Below are 12,827 nucleotides of genomic sequence, written 5' to 3'. Positions count from 1 at the left end.
GGCGACGGCGAGGTGAGCCGTCGCTTCGCACACCTGTACGACGACAAACTCGCCACTGAGATATCCTCCTGCATGCGCAAAGCTCTCAAGACTAAAGGATACACGTAAGTTAATGGTCAGACTTTACATTTTGCATGGAAATGTAGGTGAGTAGATTTACGGAATTGTACACAAATTTCCAAATCACTGGTGTGGTATGATGTGATCAGGTTGCTGGACACGGAGTCGTGGTGCGAGGGCGGTGAGTTCGAGTGCGTGTGCATGCTGAACCTGCTGGACAGGTGCGCGGACCCGCGCGGCATGCTGCGGCAGGCGCGCGCCGCGCTCGCTCCGCACGGCGTCCTGCTACTCGCACTCGTCCTACCATATAAACCATATGTGGAAGGTACGTGATTTAACAACCCTGATCGACTGCATGATCACATACGTGACATCTGACAATACACAATGAGTATAACCTCACATTTCCAAGATACATCGGATATTTTTCAAGATTTTGCAATCTTGACACGCCAACTTATAACATCTTCAAGAGGATCACCTCTTACACTAGATATTGGTCATTATTACATCAGTAATACTATGTTTTTCTTATTGCAGTAACACCGGACCACAAGCCGCTCGAGCGTCTGCCGATAACTGGCGTGACGTTCGAGGAGCAGGCGAGCTCGTTCGTGTCGTGGATGCGGGAGCTGGGCTTCGAGCTGTCGTCGTGGAGCCGCGCGCCCTACTTGTGCGAGGGCGACTTCGCGCAGGCTTACTACTGGCTCGACGACTCCGTCTACGTCTTCAAACCCATCGACGTTAATACGTGAGCTTGTTACAATTTTATTTAAATTGACATCGATTGACATCGACGAAATGGACTTTCGGTAGTTTTGCATTTATTACACTAGGTGGTCTTGTACGTATCACATTAAGTTCTAATTTAGTTTTCTTTATATTAGTTTATTATGAATTATATGTGATTTCAAATAAAATCTTCTCGTGAACTTTTGCACTAAATGTTAGTAAGCAATTTACAGATAATACTAAGTATGCGACAAAAAATTAAAATTGTTTATCTATGTGATAAACTTAACTTAATTAGATTCATTTTTAATTAGAATTAGTTAAACAATAAACATCGCTTTGATCACATCGAATAGCTGTTTGTTATTGCTCTTAATTGCATTAAGAAATATTCTTGTTCCTAAAACGCTACGAATTTAACTCTTTTTCAAAAGGAACGAATGAGAATTTTTAACAAACTAATATTTTAAGACTTAGCACAAACTTTGTTATTAAAATTTTTAATACTCTTACATACTAAGATTCTTTAGATGTTTTGCTTTTTATTATTAAATCTTTGGGATATTCTAAAAACAATCGATGTACGTAAATTTAATTTGAATTGTGAAGATATTTGTTGATAATATATGTGTGTACTTCATCATTTCCGTTACTGATAATTTTATAGTTTGTAAGGCAATGGGCGCTACCCCTTATAGAATCGAAAAAATGTTCACTTTTTAAGTCTACTTTTTTGTAATTGTAACAAGTAGCGTGTACATTTCTGTAAATGTCTTGAATAATGAAAATAATAAAATTTTAAAGAATATTGCGCCAAATAAGATAACTGTCTTATTTGTAACTTGATCTAAGTTAATCAAGTTAAGTTTTATACAAAATATTTAGATGTATTTTGATGTCCGCGTATTCACTGCCCTCAGGATGTTTCATCTATTTGTATATGTTAATAATAAAATGTTTATTTTATCTTATAAAAGAACTTATTTCAATTATGTTAACTATATGTCGTATTACATTTGTATGAATAATTGTTTTAATTTTAACGTTCCTTAAGATTATATTTTAGAATTTGTATACTATTTGTATGTAAATAAAAAGTGATTCAAATTTTTGTGTTTTTTGTGACCTTTCTACACTAATATTATAAAGAGGAAAGATTTGTTTTTTGTATGTATTGTAATAACTCAAAAACTACTGGGCCGATTTAAAAACATCTTTCACCATTAGGAAGGCAAATTATCTATGAGTAACCCTAATGTTTGTTTTATTAATAATGTTAAGGAACTATTAATGAACAACATATTTCTGTACCATGGCGTTAAAAACCATAATCACAAAAATCACAACTTTTATGCTGCCTAAACCGTTAGGGGTGTATAAAAATGATGTATGAAAGAATTGTGTCTCAAAAAGTTCTAACCACTTTTTTTCAATATTAATCCTTATCCAAATATGTGCCTTTGTTGTCAGAATAAAATTGTTTTTTACAGTATTTTAATTGGACTAACAGTTTAGAAGATATCGCGAACACAAACAATAAGGGAAAAATCAGGTTAAAAGCTACTGAGCTTAAAAAAAGATTTTCTTACAATTTAGGGGATGATATTTCAATAAAACAAATATAAAGTTTTGAATATATTTATTTACTCTAAGCACTGTTTCAAGTCACTATACTTTTTTAAAGTTAATTATAATTTCGGCAAAAATAAATTACATGGCAAGGCCAAACATTATACATACAAATAATTTCCTTACTGTATAAACGTAAATACTCATTTTTGCAGTCAAAAAAAGTTAATCTGATCTAAAGTATAAGATCTGAATATTTTAAAAACGAAAGCAAATTTCTATCACAAAAAAAGTACACATAAAAAATACAATGTAAATAGAATAAGCAAGAACATTTCACTGAGATATCCAAAATAACTAATAAAACACATTAATTGTACTGTGAATTTCCGCTGTTAGAAACATATTAAAAGATATTGTCGTCTCATTACATATCATTGAAAAAACAGAGATAAACAACATGTAGAGGCGGTAGAAACTCACGATACAAATGTTAACTTCACAAGTCTTATTCTAATGTAATAAAATACAATCTACTTTAGCTAAGTGCGCGCATAAGATAGAGATGTATGGAAGAGCAGCACATACTGTGCCGACCCTCCATAAGGGATAAGGGAAAGTTGATGATGATGATGATGATGATGATGCATTGGGAAAAAAAAGTTGTAAATTCTTACATCGGGCGCACACCTTTGACTAAACTATTGAACAACTATTGTGCGATTGTCGATTGTATCTCAGCCTATACAACTATTTAGTTGCACTACTAAACCGAGTAGTGTGCGCACCTCCATATAGGCTCATAGAAATCAAAGCGAGACTGAGTAGTTCTGCGATAGTTTAGTCAACGGTGTCCCTTTTACAGACGATAATTTAATGATAATGTCACAAGCCGAACGCCTATTTATATTATAAAATAGTTAGAAAAAAATCGCACGCTCGGTACAAACGTAACAATGATTTTTCGGTCGTGGTCGTTTATAAATCCAAATTGTTTTTTATTCAATAATATTTACAATTGCCAAAAATAACAGCGGTTTATTAACTCTATGAAAATGTTTCTCTTGTATTTCACATGTTTATTTTCAAAACATAGTGTATAAGTCAACATGTTTTAATACCAGTTTTTCAACAATGAAAATCCAATAAGATCTGAATAGCACACAGACCAGCTGTGTTGTAAGGTATCTGTCATACAATCAACAAATGTCAATTACAATCTGACAGTTGTCAAAATTTAAATAGAAATTGTAGTTTAAGCGTAGAATTTGAATGTCTGTTAATATTTGATCAATTAGTACAATTACAAAAACAATGCGCACTTAGCTCTATCGTGTGATGTCCTTTATCGTCTAAAATCAGTTCCAAATATTCCGTTAATTTAAAAAAAAATCTTATAATTTCGAAAAGAATAATAAAAATATGAAATCCATTTTTGACTAGAAATCTTAATTCTAATACAGAGAGATAGAGATTCTTTTGGAAAAAATTTAATACTTTTTGAAATAACGAGTACTTAACTTAAACTAAGTGATGTTTGAAGCCTCGTTACTTATTGAAAAAATAACTGCCATTACATATTTAGTATAAGTATGATTAAATATCGCTTGTATAAACGACAGAAATGAAAAAAATGTGATGAAACACAATATCCCATAAAAGTTAAGACTAACTTAATCTTACCACTTCCGCTTAATAATTTAGAATTACTGTACTAAGTTACAAAATTTTAAACATAAATAGGCTTTGCCTAAATATTGCACTAAAATAGTTGTGAAGGCGTTTTTTTTTATGTGGAAGCTGCAACTACAATAATAAAATTTCGTCCGCGAAAAATGCGTAATAATTTGCCTTTCAAATAAGTAATGAAATTTTGTCAAATTTAAATTAAATTCTAAGTACCCTAAAAGGTAAACCGCTTCTTAAAAATAATTAAATAAAAATTGATTTTTGTTACATCACAAGACACTTTTAAACATAGCTGAAAACTGCGGACGAAAAATTATAAAAATGTAGTTTAGTAGTTAAAAATGTAGTTTTCGAAAAACGCTAAGAAATAATTTAAATACGTATATAAGAGACCATCGTTTCCTCACAGAACTAACAACTAGCTACGACCAAACTTGCAGTCTTCTTACCATTTCTCCCTCATTCTTGACAAGACGCGGCCATCGCATTATAGATACAACAATTTATCTGACCCCGTGGATATAAGTCACTACAAATGTCAATAGATCAAAAAAAAATATTTATTTATATACACAAGTATCTTATAACAAATAAAAGATACTTGTCTGTAACTATTTTTTTCTTTATTTTATTTTATTTATTGACAACAATATGGAAATTACTGTAGTTGTCTTATGCTCGGTTCACACTTGGCCAGTTGTGACGGCCAGTGACTCACTGGCGCCAGTTAGCGTTCACAATGTGCCACGTGCACTACTGACCAACTGGACTGGCCAAGTATAAACCGACCATTATCATGGGTTTTCTTGTCAACCATGTTTTTTATTGAAAGAACTAACAAGATATCTCACCGGGTCAGATAAATTTGTCGCACTATAAATAAATTTCTTTCCTAGACTCTTAACATCTATGTTAAGTCACTTTCTATTCAAACGTCTCACCACAAACTAGCATCAATGAATTCTTTATTCTGGATATTTTAAATTATCATAGAAATTATAATTGAATATGAAAACATACAAAATATCATAAAATAAACCTTTTACGCATTTTTGTAAATATTAATTAAGAACATTGTTTAAAGAAATACATTTTCTTAACATTTCCTTCACGCGTGAACAAAAATGTTATTTACACATGTACAAGTTATCTCAAACTATGTATTTAAGTAGAAGTTACGTGAAATATGTCAAGACTTTGCTCCTACATCTAATTAACCTCTATCACAGTACATAATGCACTTACGATAGTAAACTCACATCACTGTACCTACAATACATAGTCTGACCAAGAATATAAAAAACTCAATAATGCGAAAAAAAAAATTCACACACATTTGAAAGTAATGTTGGTTTTTTATATTCTTGGTTAGACTATACTTTACATATAAAGTATATAAAAGCAATAGAAAATCATACAAAACTGTATGTAACGATAATATAAAACCGAATTCAGATCAACCGATAGCTTTAAGTCCTAAAAAAATCAACAAGAAAGCATAGACAATCGCATTAAACTAAACAGGATAAATATAAACAAATCAAGTTTGTGCCGGAGAAAAATATCTCCAAAACATACAGACATATAGAAAAAAATTGCACAAATATAACCCAATAGTTTCTTACACGATATATGTAGTTTATACTGTCAATGTATTAAAATTGCGATGACAGTTAAGACATCTCTTTGCATTGGATGAAGGCGCGAGTGACAGGTGTCAAGGTGACAGGTGACAAGTGTCATGATGACAGGTGACAGGCGACAGCTTACGAGTCAGCCGCGGCGTGCTCCGCGGGCTAGTTGCCGCTCACGATCTTACGGCTCTCCAGTTCATCCATATTATTGGAACTGAAAGACAAATAAGTAGAAAAATCACTATAAGAGGGGACAAAATTAAAACTGGAATGTAGAAAAATTATAAAAGAATCATTAGTCTGGTAAGAATGTGTAAGTGTGTAATGCTGAAAACATCTCTCTAATAGTTCGTATACTTTGTTAAATTTCTTTAGTATAAGGTAAAAACGAGCAAACGGTCACCGAATTCGCCAAAATAGCGAAGCAACCGCTGTTATCCGCATTTGGTGATGTTTTGCTTACTTTTAATCAACAAAGGATAGCACACAAAAAGATATTTCTCCTTACCCATCCGTGCCATTCTCCGTCAAGTCCAATACTTTTAACACAAAAACTACTGGGTCGATTTTAAAAATTATTTCACCATTAAAAAGCTAGGTCATCGCTGAGTAACAAAGGGTATATTCTTAAATTACACGTGTGCGAAGTCGCGAGCAACAGCTAATATAGTATGGGACTTACCGCAGCTTGTCATCATTCTTCCAGGAGGTGACCTGTATGTGCGGCGGCGGCAGGTAGCTGCGCAGCGACTGCACCAGCTGGATCGTGTCCAGCAGAACTGCAATACACATTCATATTCTTAATTCAACTAAACATACTTAAATTCCTACAGATAACTCATCCTATGAAGTGCATACTGATGGTACAATCCCGAAATCTGGTGGATTCCCTTAAAAGTTACAGTTATATCAATATTTTGTTCAAGTCAACCATAACCAATAGAACGCAATTTTTAAACAACAAAATAAAAGTGGTACACGCATATTGCTTTTTATTTGTACCCGTTGTTGGCACAACTCACTGCTATCTAATAGGTTATTTGTAAGAGATGGAGTTTATCTCGTTCCATGGAATAAGGCAATTACAGTTGTAATTGGAACAAAGTAAAGAGGCGTGAAGTGGAAGCAAAGCATTTCGTCTGATGAGTGTGGTGACGGAAGCCTAATTTTAGTCCCTTACACTTTTCACCTTTTCTAGGAATGGATGAGAAGGAAAAGTGGATTTGACAGTGGAGAAGACGAATAGGTAGGGGAATTATCCTCTTTAGATATGTCTCCTCCTCTTTCGATTAAGGATGGGCAACGGATCTGCAATTGCAGATGTCTATGGACAGCGGTCGCTTCGCCATTTCAGGTGGCCGCTTGCTCGTTTGCCACCTTTTGTAATAAAAAAAAGAACACCGCAGAATTTCGCCACTATACTATGTATACCAAACAGAGTCTCCATATCCCGTGTCTTATGAACATTTTAGATACTAACTCTTCTGCAGCTGCTCGCTCTGCTTGCCGTACGGCTTGCACATGGCGGGGCGCACGCACGGCCGCATGCGCTGCAGGTTGCGCGCCAGCTCCGCGAACGCGCGCACCACGCGCTCCTGCCCGCCGCCCGCCGCGCCCGCCGCACCCGCCGCGCCCGCCGCACCCGCCGCGCCCGCCGCGCCCCCCGCGCCCGACAGACCCTCCAGGCTCTCCAAGTTCGCCCTGGATAAAGTTTTTTCATGATTGTTGAAACAAATCCGTAGGCTTGCGAATTACTATCTTGAACAACCTATTCTCATATTATAAAGAGGAAAGATTTGTATTTTTTGTATGTATTGAAACAACTCTATTGTTTTACTATTGAGCCGATTTCAAAAATTCTTTAACCATTTAAAAGTGAGTGAGTAACACGGGACAAGTTTTATTTCATTTTTAATTTCACACGAGCGAAGTCGCGAGCAACAGCAAATTTATAAGAAAGTAGTTATACTGAAAGCAGTATGATAATACACTTTCATATCATCAATCAGCGGTTACCAGACTTTAAAACACATTTTTTTTTCTAACACTTGTATGCATTTTGTCTCTGTCTCATTCAAAAGAATGAAGGGGATAGCAATTGTATTGCTGTAGAGTTTATTGAATTGTAACGATAATTAACTCACCTTAGGAAATCGGTAAGTTTATGTTCATCGGAGTAATGATGTTTGGCCTTGGTGTCGAGGCTGGACTGCGAGGAGGCGGAGGAGCGCGTGTGGCCGTACTTGTCGTGCAGCGAGCGGCCCTGGTGCAGCAGCAGCTGCTGGTGCTGCGACAGCTTCTCCTGCGACCGCCGCTCTGACTTCTCGCCCGTCAGACCACCTGTAACGAGCCGCTACTTAACAACTACACTACTGAAGATAATCACGAAAATCTACTAAACAATTATTCCTACAACTATGTTCAGTCGCGGAATCCGCGGTGTTTTACTTCAGGAACAATTGCCTTGTTCATTGCAACAAGACAAATACCGCCTCTTCCTACAAATAACTAGAAAGCAGTGAGTGCAGATGAAGGGATAATATTTAAAAGAAACTAGCCATGGATGACTAATTGACTTTTTCCATACAGATACATTTATAAGCTGCGTTGATATTGGATTTTGTTCTGCATCTCAATTCAAAATATTTAAACAATTGTAGCTTTTAAAGTGGAACACCGTCATTTTCCCCCACTGTACAAACTTAGAAGTCTCTAAAAAAATACTATGACATTTTTATTACTTGAATGAAAATAATAAACTCTTATAATTACTAAGAAAAGAAAAATGTGATATACCTCATAGCAGTTAAAAACATAATTTCATTTATGTGTAAATTATTTTTATTGTTAGTGCAAAGCAAATAAAAAGCATATATGCAGCACAGTAGCCAGTTACGAAAACATTATCATATGTGCATATTATTTACATAAATAAATAAGTGTAAAGATTATTTTAGACATTATTTATGGAATAAAAATAATGGAGATAAATATTTATTGTTTATTATAAGGCAACAATGCAAGCAGTTCATATATGGCACCAAAGGATTTGCCAAGTTTGAGCAATGAAACACAAGATAGCCCTCCATAGAGAATCGAAAGAATGTATAAACATTTATAAACTACTTTGACATACTAAGATGTCTAAAATCCCTAGAGATCGACATGGATAAATCATAACCATTTGTCAGTCAATAAATCATTACAAAATTAGATCACATGTTAATAATCAGCATAAATTCTGTTTGGAATATAAAAACCATTTTCACTGTAGTTTTTACGTCATTGGAGCACTGTGAAGTATGTATCCCTTGCATCCCGGCATGCACATCTACACCTTAAATCTGCTCGCAACTCGCGAAGTAAAGATTTGCTCAAACATCTGGCAAATATTGTACTACATCCCCTTATCTATCCCCAGTGATGAAGTCTCATGTGTCATCAATGTAATATGTAACTCACTGAGGGCAGCGAGGTGAGGCCCAAGTGGCAGCTGGTAGTCCTGCGGCAAAGAACCGCGTAGCAGCCGCTCCACCGCCTGGCTGTCAGACAGGCTCGAACTGCCCGCCTCTACGCCCAAACAACCCAATCACCACACAATAAAAATGGATGTTTCATACAAATTTGATCATTTGGTCAATAGCATGCATAGCACAAGTTTATCCTAGCAGAACGTGTGGAGGTCTTACTTTGCCTCACTTCCATTATCCAGATTAGATAACTAAATGTATTGTCAGATATCTACTCTGAACTTTATGTACCCAATCCAGAAAGTTAAGACACCATAAGAAGCAATCAAGGAGTTAGATGAATTGTTAATCACAAAGCTTGATAATTGACAATTGAAAGCATATTACTCGCACAATGGCCACCATTTTATCACAAATACATATCTTTTAACCTGTGAAGGCTTAAAGTGAATAGAAGTCATTGTTATGAAAAAATAGGGAGTTCAAGTTATATTTCATACCTGGAATATATGTTGGCTGCTGAGATAAATGTTGTTGAATTGATTTCTGTGTCATCTCCAGTTGATTCTTGTAATACCGACATGCAGGGTTCGGACAATTCTGCACCACCTCTATTATAAATTCTTTCTCCATACCAAATTGTTCCCTTCCTATTGTGTATGATTCAACAACCTAAAAATAAAATACATTTTGTGGTTGGTTATACTAATTAATAATATTCACTTAGGAAATTATTTGACTCAAAAAAATAAAAAAGAAGCAGTTAAAATGACACTAAGAGAGAAATAGGTGATAATTTTTTTACTACAATATGTACAACTAGTAAATAATTAATAAAATGAACTAATAAATAAGTACTTACCGCCCTAACTGTGGCTTCCAGACCTAGATGTAGTCCATGTGGACCATTCATGTGCTTCAACATAACCGCATTTGCAAAATGCTCATATGGTAAGATTATTTTCCCGTTTTCTCGCAATATCAGTCTTCCTTGTGTGTCGAGTCCAACTCTAGATGCCATCATTCTGAAAATAGACGTAAAATATATTTTAATAACTTTAATCATACATTTATTTATCAGAAGCCAAAAGAACAAATATTTATATTTCTCTTATGGTTATATAGGTATCATATTCTTAGGAGATCAAGTATAAAAGTAAAGGAATAAACATTATTTACTGTAAATAAGCAGCACTCGGCAACATAGAGGATTCTTTGAGGTCACTGAAACATTGCAACAGTTCTATACTGGGACTCCAGCCTTTATTTTGCAAGTACAACTGCAGAAGCATGTACAGCTTCTCAGTGACGTATCCTTCGGCACCGTGCGGCGTTGCGGCTCCGGACGAGCTCGCCGCACTGCTTGCACTGCCAGTGCTTTTTGCTAACACATTCTTCATTGTCTCCGCCAAATCCATCTTGTAGATGTCTAAATAAGTCCTCTTTTGGGAATCCTATAAGAAAACGTACATTAGTTTTTCGATCTAAATCAATAGTGACATACCTACATACAAACAATACTCGAACCCGAGCCTTAAAAATTAATCACTTACCAGAATGATAAAGTCTTCGTGCAAGCAATCTTTAAACCAAATAACTATTACAAGCTTATAAAAGATTCATTTGCAATATTTATGAAAAATATCTAAAACTGTTACGGAAGCTTCTTTCTTTTTTTGACACTGTCAAACAATGTTGCCAAAGTAAGGAGTTGTTTCTCATTTTTTAGCAAACTACTTTTTTCATATCTTTATAATTTATCCTTTTTGTACTTTATACGTAAAACTTTGATCTTAAGAACGATGTGATATTTTTTTGTAAGAATCTAACAGTGTCAGCAAAACAATCCTGTTTTTGGTTGTCTTTGAGGTTTAGTTGACATTCGACTATCAAAACAAACTGTTGCATTTGACGTTTCTTAAGCAATGTGGGATTAGGTTATATTTTTATTTTATGTATGTGTTACTAAATTAAGTACAAGTGTAATAACAGTAACACTATTTTACAATGGACGAGTTAGTAATAGGTACTTACGAAGGATTTTTACTTGGATATTCTTTGCGCTCTGAGGATAATGTAAGTATACATAAAATCATGCCCATGATTGTATGCGGGGACACGACTGTAGATTATATTTCAGGAACCAATTTTTATTTACCTTTTTTTTAGGTTACTCGATTAAAGCAGACCTTTGCAACACATTCACATACTGCATCGGTGCGATGCGTTGCGATTGCTGGAAAATTTCTCGCTTCAGGCGGAACAGATGATAAGGTTGTTGTTATAGATTTAAAAACTCGTAAAGAGCACACGGTTCTTATGAACCACGATGGCACAATCAATGCCGTCGCTTTTACTAACAATGGTACACATTTATTGACTGGAAGTGATGATGGTTCAATAATTATTACCAGGACAGGAAATTGGCAGATTGAAAAGATTTGGAAAAAAGCACATGGAGGTAAACATACCATATAGTTTCTATAACTTTTTTGTTACATGTAGGTATGAAATTTGTAACTAGAGCACCATGAATTCACCTAATTCTCCATAATCTTTGTGATCAATGTGACTTTAAAAAAGGATTTTTTGGTTTAATTAACACCTTAGGTGCAATGTGTATCTTTTATTCACACAGTGTGTAGAACTGTGTATGTGGCCTGTGAGGTATGAATTTCAAATGAACTATTTTCCAATCCACATGTATCTAAATGTCACATGAATAAAAATCCAAGGAAAAAGGGGAAAAAAATGTGGGTGAAAAATTGTATATGATATATGTCATTTTAAACACAATTCAACAAAAAAAAACAATGTTGTGTTTTTTATTCTTTTATTTTAACACTCACTTAGGGTCTGGCGCTGAGGGTGTTAAACATCTGTTTCAGGTGAACCAGTTACTGCTATAGCTGTTCATCCATCTGACAAATTGGCATTAAGTATTGGTGGTGACAAAACACTAAGAACATGGAATTTAGTCAAAGGTCGACCAGCATTTACCATCAACCTTTCTAGTAAAGGATTAGCATTGCCTACAGAAATCAAGTTTTCTCCAGGAGGTGATAGATTTTCATTACTGTCCCTGCAAACCCTTGATGTTTGGACTATTAGCAAAGCTGGCATAGAAAAAAGAATATCTTGCAATTCAAAACCAACATCAATACAATGGATTAATGATGAAAGAATTTATGTCGGTTTAGAAAATGGCAACATTATAACATTGAATGTTGCTGATAGTCAAGCACTAACTTACCAAGGCCACAAACAAAGAGTGAAATGTTTGTATTATGAGAATAGCATTCTTTACTCAGCTTCTAGCTCGGGAGAGATGAAAGCTTGGAAGGTTAAAGATGAAAAACTACAAGAAATATGTACAAACAATGCATCCTGTAGGGTCACCTGTATAACATTGAATAAACAAAACCATCTTGTGAAGAAAGAAGAATCTGACCACGAAGGTGAAGGTGAAGATGAGGTAAAGAATGCTAGTGATAGTGATAATTCTGAATGTGTTGAAAAACCACCAATGAAAAGAAAACCAGGTGCATTTGTGACTATATCATATGGAGACGATAACCCAAATGAAGATTCAATCTCACCAGCTGCTAAAAAAACGAAGAAGAGAAAACGAAATAAGAAATCTAAAAATAAAACTGTTTAAACTCTATTGTGT

General features: G+C 34.9%; 3 protein-coding genes across 4 annotated transcripts; 2 read left to right on the top strand and 1 right to left on the bottom strand.

The window, feature by feature from the left end:
- Window positions 1–6: 6 nt before the first annotated feature.
- On the top strand, window positions 7–1,484 carry LOC106104616 (methyltransferase-like protein 9). The gene is made up of 3 exons (XM_013284711.1): window positions 7–104; window positions 210–385; window positions 601–1,484. The coding sequence occupies exons 1-3, from the start codon at window positions 73–75 to the stop codon at window positions 813–815; spliced, it is 423 nt and encodes a 140-aa protein (XP_013140165.1). The 5' UTR covers window positions 7–72; the 3' UTR covers window positions 816–1,484.
- A 3,628-nt stretch (window positions 1,485–5,112) lies between these two features.
- LOC106104614 lies at window positions 5,113–10,843 on the bottom strand. Of its 2 annotated transcripts, XM_013284709.1 has the most exons (9): window positions 10,708–10,843; window positions 10,334–10,608; window positions 10,017–10,179; window positions 9,655–9,826; window positions 9,147–9,254; window positions 7,829–8,024; window positions 7,165–7,385; window positions 6,367–6,463; window positions 5,113–5,898 (listed from the first exon to the last, which is right to left on the bottom strand). In XM_013284709.1, exons 2-9 carry the CDS (start codon window positions 10,570–10,572, stop codon window positions 5,847–5,849), a joined length of 1,248 nt encoding a protein of 415 aa, XP_013140163.1. In that variant the 5' UTR covers window positions 10,573–10,608; window positions 10,708–10,843; the 3' UTR covers window positions 5,113–5,846. The 2 variants fall into 2 exon arrangements, with proteins under 2 accessions (XP_013140163.1, XP_013140164.1); XM_013284710.1 differs by lacking the exon at window positions 9,147–9,254 and having other exon boundaries at window positions 5,114–5,898.
- Window positions 10,844–11,048: 205 nt separating this feature from the next.
- On the top strand, window positions 11,049–12,821 carry LOC106104551 (p21-activated protein kinase-interacting protein 1-like). Its single transcript, XM_013284629.1, has 3 exons — window positions 11,049–11,230; window positions 11,324–11,615; window positions 12,043–12,821. Exons 1-3 carry the CDS (start codon window positions 11,162–11,164, stop codon window positions 12,813–12,815), a joined length of 1,134 nt encoding a protein of 377 aa, XP_013140083.1. The 5' UTR covers window positions 11,049–11,161; the 3' UTR covers window positions 12,816–12,821.
- The last annotated feature ends 6 nt before the right edge of the window (window positions 12,822–12,827 follow it).

Source organism: Papilio polytes, unplaced genomic scaffold, assembly GCF_000836215.1.
Source record: "Papilio polytes unplaced genomic scaffold, Ppol_1.0 DF823510.1, whole genome shotgun sequence".
In the NCBI taxonomy this organism is placed as follows: Eukaryota; Metazoa; Arthropoda; class Insecta; order Lepidoptera; family Papilionidae; genus Papilio; species Papilio polytes.
Note: the sequence above shows the minus strand (reverse complement) of the source record. Positions and strands in the feature narration are given on the sequence as shown.